Genomic DNA, 16,615 nt, shown 5'->3' with positions numbered 1-16,615 from the left:
GCTTTTGAAGTCAGAGAGAACAAAACATGACAATATATTTACAAACTAAACTAATGATTGACACACACACACACACACACACACACACAAACACACACACACACACACACACACACACACACACACACACACACACACACACACACACACACACACACACACACAGAAGCACAGCTGAAAGTGTTTGCTACCAGAGATTTGGGGAAAGCCAGAGACTCATTTTGGCCACTACACGGTGCCAGTTGGCCTAATAACAATGCACATCAGGAGTCGGTTTGTGCTACGAGGTAACATAATGAATGAGAGGCATCCAGCTGAGTATATAGTTTGTTTTGCAAGTACAAATTAATGGGAGTAAACTTTGCACACCACACAGAAGAGGTACAATAGATCACTATCTTTCTGGGGGAAAAATATTTCACTGCCAAGTCCGACAGTCTGTTACCACTAACAGCTTGTCTTTTGTGTTTTACAATTGTAATGTCGTTGACCTCTTAATCTTAGCCATAAATCATACAAAATAAAGTAATCCTGTTTTATATAACCTACAATATGCATCATAATAGATAGATGATTGAATTATAAAGTTTGACACTGTAATTCAAGTGCACTATGGGGTCAGAAGCCACACTAATGTCAATACAGCTAATATTAATTGATTTGAAAAACACAACTGTTGTCCTATTGCTGTACAGTAGCACTTTACAGCTGCATCAACTAGGTATAGGGGTTTGCATTGCAGAAATGTGTAAATCAAATCAGCCTCTTACCACGTTTCTCCTCCAGCAACGTGTTGCTGAACAGTGTATCCAAACTGGGCTTGTTTTGGGCCTTTGATGATCCTGGGGTTCTTTGTGTCGATATTGAAGCAGTCATGGAAGCCTTGAAACAGAAAAAGACAATTTTCATCAGGAGATGCCATTATTGACCTTCTGTAACCTAGTTATCTGGCATTGGTATTATCTAAACAGAACAGATGTTCTGTATAAACTAGCACTAGATAGTTTGCAGTGCCTCATGGGAGTATCTCAGCTTCATGTGTTCATTCAGATGTCTGTACTGAAAGAAATATTTACATTAACACTGATTAGACCTCAACATCTGGCCAAAGTGCAACAAACAGCTGCAAGCTCATCCTTTCTCATCATTAAAATGATCCTTACCCTTCCTCGTGTCTCCAGTCTAAACACAGACTTCCCTCACAAAGAAAACTAATATTAATTGTATACGTGTTGCAGAGTCTGTCACATTTGACATTCTTCCATCAGAAATCTGCAGACCCAGAGGGATTTGGGTTAAGCAACGTAGTATCAACGTAACCATCTACATGACCAATGTTTTCCTGCCATAATAACTTTTTGACGGGCACCAATCTGACATAAAACGTATCCTAGGACCGAATCTGTTGCAAGGCAGATGGCAAATCTGTGATTTCAGAGGTGAAGGAGCTGACAAAGCTCTCAAAATGTTCTGCCAGATTAAGAAAAAACATATCAGCACCTAATATCTTGAAAATGCAATGTACCCTTTGCTAAGTCACCACTGTGACTACCATGTAGCTCGTACTGTCACTAACTGCACTCGCTCCATAAATATGTGTAAATCTTAGGAAAACGAAAAGCGATTTCAGGGAGAAGCAGGCAGAAGGTTCGATGATATGTGTTTGAAGGATATATCAGGATGTCAAACTTATTCAGAAGCAAAAACTGGTTAAAAAGATAAAAATGGATGCTTAAGCCAACGGATCACTACTGTAAACATGACAACATCACCTGGCAATCAAGACAGAAGACAATGAAATGAAGGAACAACCTGTTCCTGTAAAGCCAGGTTGCGAAGGAAGCTCAGCAAGGAGTTTTGTGAGGAGTTAATAAATGGTGAAGGGTAACCTGACGAGTATTAAGAGGGAAACCTCATCAAAGTGAATCTGTTTTCCCGATTGAGTACTTAAATTTCTCTCACATCTTTTGACAGTTGACCAGGTGGTAGAATAGAGCAGTGAACTGTCTGTTTTCAATTAAAATACCAATCCCATTCCAGATTTTGCATGTCATCAAGTTACCCATTATGGCTCAGTAATTGTGATGGCATTATTTGGCTTTTAAGTTTCCATCAAAACAGGAGGACTCGGTGAGGACTTGGAGGTGATGAGATTTTCCTTTTGGCGGAGGAGAAGGGGAAAAAACGTAATCGTCTCCCACTCTGACTTCCTCTCAATCCATCTCTCTCCGTTCATTTGTCTTCGACTTAATCTCTGCTGATCTCTGTCTCACCAGCTACCAGACTTATCGTGAGTGTACGTGTTGACCAGCGTTGCTCCATTGATGTGTCAGCTACTGTGTGGTCAAGGATCATGTAAACTGGAGCTCACTAGATACTCTAAATCCTCAAATATACAACGTTTGATTGGGAGCTATTTCATTTCAGAGCCAAAACAATGCATGAAGAAAGGAAAGTAGATGGAAAAGAAGCAGCCTCTATGCTTAATGAGACTAAAAGGGTTTGCTGTGTGTAGGAGTTTCAGATTAGTGCTTAAAAATACAATGTTTTCTCACAGTTTAAGTAGCACAGCAAAGCTGAAAGCTGAGAGGCTTCTTCTTTAGTTTAAACCACCACAAACTCCCCCACTTCTGCCATCTCTGTGGCTCTTGTCTACACACTGTTGGGCTTATTCAATTCCTCGCCCTCTCGCTAAACGGCCCCACTCTCAGCTCACTCCCTATCTGGGAGGCCCTGGGGTCACGTCAAGTTAAGTGAGCCTTTTTTTTTTTTTTCTTTCTTCCATGAGGAAACTCAGTTAAATGTAAACAACAAGGTAAAGGAATTCTCAACAAAGTTGGAAACAATGTAAAATTCCAATTAACCCTCAACAAAGGACAGCTGAGGTCAAATTCAAGACGGTTGTACCCGGGGTGCTCTTTTAATGATGTCGATCAAAAGTGAAAAATGCTTTACGCCGACGCTACACACCTAATGAGCCCCAAGTATGTGATTATGCGGGACACAATGTTACATAAAATATATAACAATAAAGAGAATCGTGCAATTACTCACTTATGCAGAGGAAACCGTTTGAGTCTCTTAATTTGATTACTGTTGAAGATTTTTATTATGCTAACCAATAGCCCATTAATTGTGAGTATAGCATCTGTTTTCACTTGTATCCCAGTGATGCTCATCTTCATTGCCAAGATAAATAGAAAAAAACACGTTACCCACATTACATCATTAGTTGATGTCAAGGACTGTGTGTCCCATAACTCTCCACACAATGTGTACCAGCCTGCCATTAGGAAAACTACAGCTTTTAAACACACCTCACAAGAGCTGCTTGCTATTCTTGGCTTTTCAAGAAAAACAATAACTATCAGATTTTGCAGTCAGTTAAAACTTTGGCTTTCTAAAAATAAGAATAAAAACATACCAACATTTTGATAGATGAGTTGTGTGTTTTTCTTTAGTTGATTTAGTCAATTCATGTTAATGTGTTGGTTCGCAGTCGTGTCAAATAAAAAAGCTTGCCGTGTAGAAGTTTGTGGTTTGGCTCCACAGCCCAAAACCCGGCGAGATTTAGCTTTGGAGGTCTCTTAAGTTGCCTGTATCCTTCAGCAGAACCTTTTTCTAATTTCTAAAGTCCTGATACATGTGTATATTTGTCAATCAGCGTGAAACATTATCACCTTGTATGGACAGTTCTCTGCATCAATGTAAGTAGTAGTAAGTTTATTTATATTGCACTTTTCACAGACAAAGGTCACAAAGTGCTGTACAGGAGTCAGGAAAAAATGTGTTAAAACCAGACTGACAATAACAGGGGCCAAAACATTTCAACAGTTGAGAGACACACACAGTAAACTACACATTAAAAGATGGAGCAGTAAAAAACACAATAAAACAAATCCTGAAAATAAATAAATAAAAACAGATAAAAAGCAGGCCATAGCAGGTATTCAACCAAACGGTAGTGTAAAAAGGTATGTTTTTAGTTGTTTTCTAAAAGACATCACAGAATCACCAAACTGTATTTGTGCAGGCAGAGTTTGGTGCTACTGCCTCAAAAGCTTGGTCACCACGGGTCTTAAGGCGAGTGTGTGGGACGGTCAGAAGGTTTAACTGGTTGGACCTGGAATGTGCGACGCCCGCGGGCGAATTCGCGTCTGATCACATCTTTACATTGACGTAATTTAAAATTATGCTGTCTCTAAAATTCCCTTTATGTTCTGTCTAAATACATATTTAGAAGTCGATACGAGAAGACAAACTTGAGGCCATCTTGCAATGGGGTCACACCAGCCGTGACGCCAAATTGGGCCTGGAGTGTAAAATGGGCGGGGGACTACTGGACATCTTCCCCACTTCCTTTCTGCCTACCTTCGCCGCACTTGCTCGGACCACATCCGTCTTCGAACTCGGCCTTCATTTTGGTCTCAACCACACACGTGATAAGTTTCATGACAGCATCTTGCACGGCTGTGACGCTACCGTGGTGGAAAGATCTATCCACAGAAATGTAAACACTTTTGCAAAGTACTCAAACCCGCCTCAGTGGTAGTTCCCGCTACATCTGGGGTCTCAAGGACGACATGTTGGCATGATGACTCACACACAGTCTCAAACAACACCAGCGTTGCGGCTGGAAAAGTACTAATGGTTGAGTGTTTTTGGTTGTTATCAAATAGATTTTCTGAGTGAACTGTGGGATCATTTACACTATCATAGCATTATGTAATAAAGATGAGCCTCACCTGCACTTAGAAGGCAAGCCTCTCCACCCCCAGCTAAAAGACAGTTGTTACCAAATAAGAAATCCAATATGACACTATACAGGGTCAAATCTTTTATTTGGTAAGCACTGGGGTTGAATTATGACGTTACAATAGGGGTTAAATCATTTCAGTTTCATGCATCAGTAGGTCAAATAAAATCCAAATAGCTGCAATCAACATTTCTATGTGAAAAACATGACACTACTTTTAAGTTCTAGAATACATTATTGTTGAATACCGGGTTCAGCTGCAACTTTTTGTTTGTGTACACAGCAGACAAGATGTATTTGTTTGGGTGAGCAATTGTTTGCACTTTGAAAAGGTTACATATTGAGCAGCTGTATTCCTCCAACAGAAATGTGAAGTTGTCTCCATTTCTTAGATACAGAATATTTAGGAGCGTTATTTGGTTGTCTAAACACGTAGCAAACCAAATAGCTACTCCCACTGTTCCTCAGTAAGTATCTGTGAACCAGTTTCAAAACCATCACAACCACAATCCTCCCACAGGACATAATGGGAGTGGAGTGACCGCCACACAGCGAATGAGTCATTCACTTCTCACGTCTGTCAAAGGACCAGGAGTACATCACACCTTGATTGGCACAACCATAGACCATTTGTTCTGTTTCATAAAAACCTCCATGAAAATAAATGGCCATCACTGCCATGCAGACTGCTCTTGTAAATATTGACACATTCTCCACATCGCTCATTTCCTGTTGTATGAATGGCCTAAATGTTCAGCTGGTGTTTGATCCAACCCCCAAACATCCTCCTGAAGTTTTTGTGTATCTAGAAACATAAAAGGGGTGACTGGAAATAGATTGTTTGGAACAGACAGGTGCATGAAAATAAATACAAATCAGTCGGTAACTCTTGACAGTGTGGTTGCAGCATAAATCATTTTACAGATGACAGGCAGTGGGGCTGCATCATTTTGAAGTATTTCCATCGTTGTTCAACTGGAGAACGTGGATGTTAAGTTCTGGTTGCAGATATAATGCTCGGATGACTCTTAGGCATATAAAATAAATCTCCCAAGATGAAATCACAAAGAGGGTGAAGTCTTACCAAGAAATAAGCGAACGCTATCGGAAAGTGTCGGGGGGGGGGGGAAAGCATGAGAACGGAGGTGATCCGCTTTCCATTGCAAGCTACTAATGTGGCGGAGCGATTTCATATTCACAGTAATATCAGCAGCTTCCAACGCAAGGTTAGAGACTTGCTGGGTTTCATGTGTACCGGCTTTCCATGCCCAGATAAACAAACCTCAGGCCGGTGCGACCCACATTAGTCCGCTGGCTGCCTTTGGCCCAACACCAAGCTGCAGGAGCTCCACCACAGACCAAAGACATAGAGCAGCCGGGCCAGTTGCGCTGTGCAAACTGCTGGCTTGGAGGCATCCTCATATCAGAGGAGCATGACGCAGTTATGTCATAAGTTGACACAATGTAACGCGGTTTAGGATTCATGAAAACATACCTGTGCATCACGGTGATGTGTATAGACACTGTGTTACTGCATGTGATTGGTGTTTCAGCAAATATGAGAACTCCCCATACAATTCCTCTCAAAAGCAACAGAGTGTACTGTTTTTCCATTGATCCATTCTGGGTTTCCATTACAATGGTTTCCTCTGGAAAGATATTTCACACTCGACAACACACGTTAGAAGATGTTGGCACCTTATATCACATTCACCCCTCGCCAACGTAAACACCCTTGGAGGCACGGGGTATAAAACCAGATGTCCCCAATACGCCACAGCCAACCAGGCACTGCTTAACAAGCTGTTGACCCTCTGAGCAAACAAAAAGCCCTCTGGGGATTCAAACCCAGTCTCTCGGGCAGCGTAATATAAGACGTGCTCCATCAGCTGTCATACACAACTGCATGACACTGTCAAGACATGTGCATAGAATTATTAGGTGGTATGTTTGTTACAGAAATAACATAAAGTATTCATTACTTATTTTTACTGTAACACTAACTGTTGCAAAACTACTACTACTGATTAATGAGCACATAATTTTGCAACAGTATGATAGTAACCAATTTGTTTAATTAATTTTTATGAGACATTTCTGAAAACCCCAGGGCCATATATGCCAATATGTATAGTAGGATCTGGACACTGAAAGATTTAAAAGCTATATCGACACAGCATGAAAGAATGAAGGAATCCCGGACCAAACTACGATCATCGGATTCTTGGACCAATTGTAATCACTCAAGATATCTTAGAAAGAAAACAACATGAGATGTGTGAAACATAACCTCCTGCCAAATTTGTTGGCAGAGGTACAGTAAATATCTGGGATTGCTGGACGTCCCGGGAGGCTTTTCAAACTTGAAAAATGTGGTCTTGTAAATAAGATAATTACATCTAATTGGTTATACAAAATGGCCATGGAATTTGGAAATCTTAAATTATAGGTGTCTATTAAAATCATGCAGGAAACTTAACACAAAGCTTGAGTCAAGAGTTTAACACACTAATCAAACTTTTATTTTATATAAATCAATGTGTAATTTGAAGTGTGCCACAGAAACCAATAAAAAAATTACCATTAAACTCAAATAACTTAGGTGTTTTAGCCAGTGGTTTTGTTTTATTCCAATGTACAGTGTGGTTCAGTCTAAACCATATTCTGAGCAGAATCAAACAGGTTTCTTTAGGCACTGTCCTTCCAAGACTAACAACAGAATTAGTTGTTTCAGAAAATGCTCCAAAACAAAATAGATTTCTGTCTAATGGTAAAGCCCTCTCGTAGCAATCATTAGTCCTGTCTGTGGATAGCAAAGGAGGAGGCTAAGTGAATAAGGTTGGAGGTGTCAACACAACTTTGGACTCACTGAAGACGAGGATGAAGAACACTGAAGGTCACTGATCATTTCCTGCATTCTAATAACAGTCAACTTTGGTTTCATGGCACCTAAATCAAGCACCCAAACCATGATTTTTCCCTAGCCAAGATGTTCCTGAGGCCAAACCAACCCTTTACCGTAACATTGTCAGAACACAAAACTAATTGCATCATCCTGTTGGTAGGGGGCATCAGATGAAAAAGCACTTAAATGTGTCATTCTGTAGGGCAACTTCCAACAAGGTATTTAGTAATACAATTTGAGAGGACTTGTCGGCAAACAAGCTTTGATAAACCCACCATCCACATGCCCAGCACGTAACGGCAGAAAGGGAAATGAGGAAGACATCGGAGCATCGAACGGCTAAAGAGACAGATATTTTTGTCATGAGTTGAATTACAGAATAATTACATCAAACGTAATATAGTGTTGCTTCATGTTAGCCATTGCAACCATTTACAGTGATATTATGAAAGGGCTGAGTATCTGTCTTCTAGTTCGTGAGTTAATCTGATCTCTAGTGGCCAAAAGCTGTAAATGCAGCTTTATTATGGTAACTTTAAGGTGGGTGACAGTGAGGTAGATTCCTGCTGTGGTACTCAGTGGTGAAACAGAGTTGAGCACGGTTTATACAGCCTCCTAAATTTCCTTTGGGATGTGATCATTATATAATTACTAGCATGCACTTAGAGGTTTAACAATGAAGAAAATACTTTTTTCTTTTTTACAATGTATGTATATACAACTACAATTATACATTGTATGTCAGTAATTGATTAACGTCGTCATTTTCAGTGCACTCTTCACCTTCTACATTCATTTGGAGTCATGGTGCGAACTCTTCCCTGAATGGAGTGGCCACAGCGAATGTCCATTTAAATGAGGACATTCTAAGTTTACACAAGAAATACACTTGAGTTGACATACCCTGCTGGAATAGTGCTTCAGAGTGCATGTCTTATGAAGACACATCTGGTGAATGCGTCTTTAAGCCAAGTAGTAGTTTCTTGAGGCAAACAGTGGGTGCCACTGTTCGGAAGAGTCGTCTGAATGAGATTTCCCTACTTAAAGTTATCTGGATGGGATGATTGATCCAAAAGTCCCAGGATTCTATAAACAGCAGACACAAATGCAGCCTCCTTCTCATGTGCCTGCCAAAACATCTCCCACCACAGCGAGCATCCAGTCTTTCTCCGCAGACTCCAGCTACAAGGTCAGTGTCTCCGTCACTGGGGCGTCAGTCCAAAACTGGTTTCCAACAAATTCCCAAATCAAACCAAATATTTACAATAGAGATGTCCTCTCCTCCACATCTTAGTTTTGTGTTATTTTCCAATTGTCTTAATTCATGATTACTTAGTTTCCTCTTCTTTACCAAATTCCAGTCTTGTAGACCTCAGGATCAACCTCAGGATGATGCCGCATCACAGAAAAGGAGTGAATAATGCGAAAACTGTCCAGCCACGGTGACAACATGCACAGTACCCACAGTATGAAAATGTTGGCCAACACGCAGTGTTTCAACAATGTGGTTACAGTCCACAGCTTGCAGAGTTCACCATATAGAGTTCTCTACTGTAGCGCTGCATCAGTAGCTTATGGTTTATGTTAATGGATGGAATTGGTTTGATACGCTCTGAAAAATACTTTTGGTGCCATGTATTCACGCTCTGTCTCTCTCTTACTTTCCTCCTGTCTAGATGTGTGGTATGGTAATTTGACTGGCTGAGCACCAACAACTCTTCGGTTGCTGGAAACGTCACTTTGAAAAGACAGCATCAACTTTCCCTTGAGAGAACAAGCCTGCTTCCAATGAGGCGCACGGCACCTCTGTGGACCTGCAGGGGGGCAGAATACTCTTCAGTAGAGCCACGGAGCTCTGCCCTTCCTGCCACTTACTATGACACTGGGTCAAGATGTCAGGTTATGATGTCATTCACACAGGCGGCCATTCATTCACTGAAGACATTCAGATACTACCGTTCCTTCAAGTGCAGAATATATGTGTATAAATACCCTTTAAAAGCAACAGTCTCAAAGTTTCCAGTTGCTGTTGGAACGGGTCAACTTAGAACTAACAATTAGAGAACCATTAGTTTACTGCAAAGCAACATGAAGAGAGACAGAAGGTCTGATTCACACACCAGCACAACACACGCCTGTAAGGATGCATACAGTGCACACACACACACACACACACACACACACACACACACACACACACACACACACACACACACACACACACACACACACACACACACACACACACATTTCACTCACCTATCTCCTGGCTGCAGATCCAGAGCAGGAGGAAGCAGTAGTACTCCATATGTTTGCCGGTGCAAGCGTGCATGTGTGTGCATGTGTGTGAGTGTGAGTGTGTGAGTGTGTGTGTGAGGGATGATTGCTGTGAGTGTGTATGTGGTGGGCCGAGGCAAAGAGACCCAGCGGCGGGCGCAGTTAAAGATCCCACTGTGATTGACTCTCAGTCTAAGTTAAAGTGCTGCCTATATCTTGGGGAAGTGGGAGGGGACTGTAGGAGGAGAAGAAGGAGGTCCACTCTGCAGGCAGGAGTACTCAGTCTCTCACACACACTCATTCAACTCAGTTTGACTGGGTCAAGGCTCTCAAATGGCTCATTTTTAGGCAGCTTCTTTTTGTGGTGGACTCTTCTATCGTGGAAAGTAACTACTTACCTTTACTCTAAGTACTTCCATTTCATGCTACTTTCTACTTCACCTCCACAACATTTCAAAGGGAAATATACTCCACTAGATGTATCTGACACTTAGAACTAGTTACCTTTTACATTAAAGAACATATATTATGCGTATATGATATGGGGCAGTATTATTAATCTACCCTGTAGTATACAGAGTATCTAAAACTGGCTTCACATTACAAATGCTCTTACATACGTATATACTCATTAGTGATAAAAACAGAATAATGCAATATTCTATAATAATATAACATGGAAAGGAGCCATTCAGCATAATAAGCACATTTAAGTACATTTTGCTGATAATCCTTCTGTTCTTTTACTTATTTCGCATTTTAAGTTCAGAAATATTATAAAAAACATGCCATTTCTACTTTTACTTCAGAAAAAAAATCTTCCACCACCGGATACTTATAATGACAGGTATTTTAAAGGAATGATGTTTTGAGCTGTAGTACCAGTTTTTTAACTAACATATTCTAAAAACATGTTTGGGGAATAAATTGCATAAAAATCAGTGTATCAGAGCCAAGTTGTAAACTTTAGTCAGACAATTAATTTAAACAATGGACCAAATAAACGTATATATATTTTAAGAGTAGATCAATAACTTTCATGACACACCTAAAACGTCTTCTGTCAGCCAGCGATGGACCACACGTGCTATCATCATGGCACGACCACAAACTAACCAGAGTATTAACAGTGGAACACACGTGGGCTTTGTATGTTACCTCACACCGTTGCAGCTGAACCATCCAGTCCTAACTACAAAATGTATAATGATCCCACTTATGTAAAGAGACATCATTTGTGTACATTAGCTCTCCTGAAATCCGTTTGTGGTCATCTGGTAGATCTCCAATTCACTACTTAACCACTCTATGTCACAGAAATGCACATCTGTCCTAACACTGATTTTCACTTTGGTTTGCAAATGTACTTTTTCACTGGTAATGAGACTTTGTTTGAATAACAAAAAAGACATCAACACTTGCATAATATACCACAAACAAAATGTTATTTGAATGGTACTAAGCCATGAATCGTTAACCTCATTTAACTCATCAAATCATTGTGCTCGTATTGTATAAATATGAATACTACAAGAATAGTGCACTCTTATGAACATATTTATTGCTGTTTTCTTCCGTTCTGTAAGACATGTTGGACTATGTAATTATATGTTACTGCATATGAATACAATACAACTTAAAGCTGCGCAAAAGCAATCTTTTTATATTGACAATGGATCAAACTATGTGTATTGTGAAAGGTGTCGCTCGACTCAGTTAATCCAGGTTTAAGGTGCCACATGAATACAATACAACAACAAAAATGTTTTGTTTGGTGGCAGTATTTTTTGAAGAAAATATGTAAAATTGGTTGTTTGTATGAAATGTATTATATTTTAACCATTAACATGTATGGACATAGTCTCCGTGAAGTTAGCCATAGGTTTCTGAAGAGCCGTTATGAAGCTCAAAGTGGGTGGTTATAGACGTCGCCATCTTGGCAGTGACGACACAGTCTAACTCCCTGCTCATCCAAAGATGGACAAAGGGGTGGATTGTTGGTGGAGCTGAAGCGAAGTGACGCAGCAGAGCAGACAGCGAGATACCTGCATGTCACCCACCTGTAACTCAAAGCAGGCACGCCACCTTAGGACTGTACCAAATGTAAACGGGTGAGTTATATACAAATGAACTCCACGTACAGTTGTCATGAACAGGGAAATTAGCTAAAGAGACAAAAAACGTGATTTGTACCAAGCTTTAAGCATGTTTATTTTTGCTTTAAAGTTGAGCCTTTAACAAGTAGGAATGTTACGATACTACAAGTTGAGATTATAATATATTGAACGAGCTAGAAGGTAAAGCTTACAGGAAGGGTTGAATGAAGGGTTTAAGGAGTAGAAATAAGTACTGTAGCTTTTAGAAATAGGTGTCCGGTACATCTTTCCACAAGTACCACACATACAGCATCCTGAGCAGACCAGCGGTCAAACAGCCCATGTGAGACTGTGCCTGTAAAACTCATCATGGAGATACATCCATGTCCCAAGTCCAGATCTGATATCAATCCTGTGAGCAGCTGTCTATCCAGAAATCTTATAAACTGATAAAAACATACATATTTGGCTCTAACAGACACTTCCTCTGGGTTTGCATCAACAGCCATCTTTTTTTTTCCTTCTCTTTTCAACACAGAGCAACCACAGATCGGACAAATCAAGCCAGTGTTTTCACTTCCACGACTGAGGATAACCAAGCCTTCAGAAACATAAAAAGAGTCCAGACTTGCTTTCATTAAGGATGCTTAAAAGCTCATTGGGTTTTTCACCCCCTCCTTCATCACTTCTACTCAGTAGACTGCTGGCCCCCTTTTCACTTTCAAGTCAGGAAATTAAGCATTCTGCCGACAGCTGGTGCCTGAAAATGCTCACATAGTACTGCGGATGTAAATATTAACGGGGAGAGTTCTTGAAATGAGTAACTGCATTCGGTGTGTGAAAGTAAGTGATACTTCATGGTTGGAAACGTTACAAACATCTGCGTTTCACGGGAGGGCTTTTCCCTCTGTCTTAAACTATAAAAGCATCAACATGACACTTGTGTTGTGGACTGAAACATTCCCAAATTGGAGGAGAAATTAAGAAGTTAGAGGGGTTTGGAAGTCATTATAAAGATGTTCATGATCATGAAACAGTTTCATAACAAGGATTGCTTCCTCCGGTAATGTGGGTAAAAAAGTCATAGCTCAACTATCCCCCACTATCAGCTTGTAAGACAAATGATAGATCGGAGAGGAACCGACAATTAAGATCTGACGCTCTGAATGAAGGCAGTGTGCCAGTGCACTTAAGGACTTGGGCTCTATTTGTCAGTGTTTCAGCACCAAAAGGGGGTGGTGGGCTATTCTCCCCATTGCTTTGCTGCTAACCTACATTGCCATGTAGATATTTGGAGTTACGGGGACCAGAGGTGATTTAAACAAGTGTGAAAAAGTTTTGAAATCCTATTATTTTTCCCTCCTACAGAGTACCACTGCGAAGTGCAGCCTGAAATCAATACAGCACAGGAGCTGCACTTACCTCACCTCTTGAGGGCCTTCTCCAACACCATACCACAACTGCAAGCAATTACCTCAATCACCCCGGGATTATCTGTTTGTGTGCGATGTATGGACTGTCTCCGCAGGCAAGAACGGGAGCTTTAGCCAGACGCGAGACAAGTCCTCTGGGATTAGACATAAAGAGTCAAATAGCCAACCCTTTAACGGAGTTCAGGCCGTTGTGCGTGCCTCATGTTGAGACCCTTTCACCCGTCATATTGTTGTCACGTTTGAGAGCTCTAGGCCTGGTCTCTGGGGCTTTTATTCAGCGACGTCTGCGCTGCTTCTTTCTGAGGCGTCATTACTTAGGCATTAGTTCAACTGCCAAGATGGCTGATGCAGGCTTTTTGATGGCAATGCTAATTCTAAAAGCCAATTCAGAAAGCTATATTTAAATCTGACTGTTTTCACAAACTTTTTTCCACTTTGATCCAGTGGTTCTGCAATTTAATTCTGCATTAATTGACGCATTAACAAATGGTGCATGTAAGTTTTCATTAATATCTCAACAATTCCAACAACACAAGTTTAACAACATTGCACAACAAAACAACAAAAGTTGTCAGTCAGTTTTACACATAAAACAAATAAATGGTTTCTTTCTTTCTCTAAAAAATACAAATAGTGATGACTACGACCACCTCGAAGAGCTAAAGACAGTAAGTCCCTGATGTTAAACCTGCTTATAATCAATGCTATACAGTAGACCTTTGATTTAAAAGCCAAGCATACACAAAGGCTTTTCAGTTCTGTTGGGAACGGAGAAAACCATGTATCCCTTCACTGCTCTGCTCTCAGATCTGACTCTGTCCCTGAGAATGGACTTCCCCAAAAGTACATGGGATCTGAAGCACCAAAACGGGAGTGTTCACCTTTTGACTCATAAAGATGAACCACCTGGGAGGACGGATTCAGAATCTCAGAAATGGGTGTGAAGCCTCCACCATCTACTGACACTGGAAGATCCACATGCAGTCTTTATGCTCATAGTCCCATATCCTGTCAGTTCTCTGACCTAATGTATTTTTTGGAAGTCGTTCTTTAAACATTCAACTGTACATGCTGAAGCTTATTGCCCGTGGAGATGTTACTTTCCACATATCACAGCCAAGTAATGCATGGGCAGGATGAAGCAATGAATGGTTTTTAAAGCAATAGAGCACACACTCAAAGTCCTCCAAGGAGCTTTTTGAAACATGCTGCTGTTCCAGCGGCTCGTTTTTGGCATAGTGTCATCGGCTGTGAGGACGGCATGGGAGAGATCACTGCACGGTTCCAGCCAGTAGCTCTGCTGAAAGCATTAACCTGGAGAAAGTGATGGGAGGTCATCTGCAGGAAGCTGTCTGTCAAGCATTATGTTCTGCAGACTTGACAGAATACATGAACCAAACAAGACTCCATCTATTATCCAAATAGGAAATGGTTTGACAGACTCAACAGAGGTTAAGATTTCTGGATTCTGATGTATTTTCACCAATGTCAACCTGAAAATAGGCAAACTGGACAAACACTCAGAGATGGAAGAGTCCGTCAGATCTGGTATTCCAGCTATACACAAAACTCCAAGCATGTTTATTGCCCTCAACGGCTCTCAACATGGCGACGGTTAAACCGGTGGCTCGCAGCTAACGGTGTTAACAGCTCTAATGGGTACAGTGCGTGATCAGCTGTAACCACCATGTTAGCTTGTTATTATTAACCTATTTATAACCTATTTAAAGAGATAAAAAGACATAATTATGAGATAAAAAGTCATAATAATGAGATAGAAAGTCGAAATAATGAGATAAAAAGTCATAATTATGAGATAAAAAGTCATAATAATGAGATAGAAAGTCGAAACGTAGTTGACCTAGGTTGTATGTTAACCAGTAGCTACAGTTTTTAGAAAATGTTAGAAAGTAAAAATATTTTAAAAAAAAATCTGATAAATAAAGTATTTAAGTAAATCTACCGCGTTAATTTCCATTTAACAACAGCTAAACAAGCCGTCTTAAAAATGTAAAAGCAAACAGTGTCAAATTGTATCCTTGACTATTATGGTTACAGATTCAAACCCGGATCTTTCGTTCCACCAAATGTATTAAATCATCTTTCAGGAATGAGAGGCGATGGTCTACCAATGTTGAAGCAATGCAAAACAAAGCAAAGCAAGCGGATTTGAAAGAGGAGAACTTGAGTGACAGAGTGCAGGCCAAGAGGAATCCAGTGGTCTTTCAGGCTGCCATACAGAAATAAGTTTACTTTACAGAGTGTCTTGAAAACCTTCTTGCTGTTACTGTATCCACCCAAAAGCGAAGTTATACTTTGACGAGTAAATAAACAAAACAAAGATCTCTTTCTGTGTCTGTTAGTTAAACTGAAACCATCTTTTCTTTGCTTGTTCTGGATTTGTTCTGTGGATGTTTCCTCAAGATGGCATATAGAATAAACAGTCATACACGTAAACTCAACCCGAGATCTACTGTTTGGTTTGAAGCTTCAAAGACTGTCCAACTGGAAATACGTAGTACATCCCACATACCATTATGTGAAAGTCACTGTGGTATCTTTGGGCACTGCATATTTTATACTGAGCTTCTGTTAATTTTGGGGGTAAATAAGCAAAGCTGGGGAGAAAATAGACAACCAACTCCCATCATTTACTTTCTTTTCCCAAATATTCCTTTCATGGTCATGAAGAGCTGAAGCCTGTCCTGAGACGCGTGACAGATAAAGCGGAAAGTTACCACAAACATGTCAAACAGGCCTGGCACAGAGAGGCAGGCGCAATTCATGGCTCCATGGCAATGTCTCCAGCATTCAGAGCTCAGAAAAATAGTTTCTCTCATACCAACTTTGTATTTTGAATTTTAGGGTTTCGTCAGTCATTATCCTTCTGTAGATATTTGTGTGAGGCTGCATTTAGTGGCCATTAAGGACCTGCATCTTTAAGGCACTTTTGAATGTCATTTTTTCAGATGCCAGTCAGCAACTGACCCTCAAATAGAGTAAACATGTATCTTTTTATAATTATTGAGCACTGGCTCAATTTTTATAAAAGCTGTAAAATCCTATAACAACATTATTATTTATCAATATTCTTTCAAATATATATATTAAATCAAATTGTCCTGTGGAATTGAAACAGACTGCGGTT

The 16,615-nt window shown here is 40.3% G+C and overlaps 1 protein-coding gene across 1 annotated transcript in view; it reads right to left on the bottom strand.

The window, feature by feature from the left end:
- Positions 1-9,969, bottom strand: part of itga11a (integrin, alpha 11a) — a gene marked incomplete at both ends in the record, with an annotated part of 44,363 nt that extends 34,394 nt beyond the window's left edge. The window contains 2 exons of the mRNA XM_079217395.1: positions 771-882; positions 9,921-9,969. Coding sequence (XP_079073521.1) covers positions 771-882; positions 9,921-9,969 — 161 coding nt within the window. The remainder of the gene's footprint in view (positions 1-770; positions 883-9,920) is intronic.
- Between the last annotated feature and the right edge of the window lie 6,646 nt (positions 9,970-16,615).

This window comes from Taurulus bubalis, assembly GCF_910589615.1.
Source record: "Taurulus bubalis genome assembly, chromosome: 4".
In the NCBI taxonomy this organism is placed as follows: Eukaryota; Metazoa; Chordata; class Actinopteri; order Perciformes; family Cottidae; genus Taurulus; species Taurulus bubalis.
The sequence above is the reverse complement of the archived record's forward strand: the minus strand, read 5'-3'. Positions and strand labels throughout refer to the sequence as shown.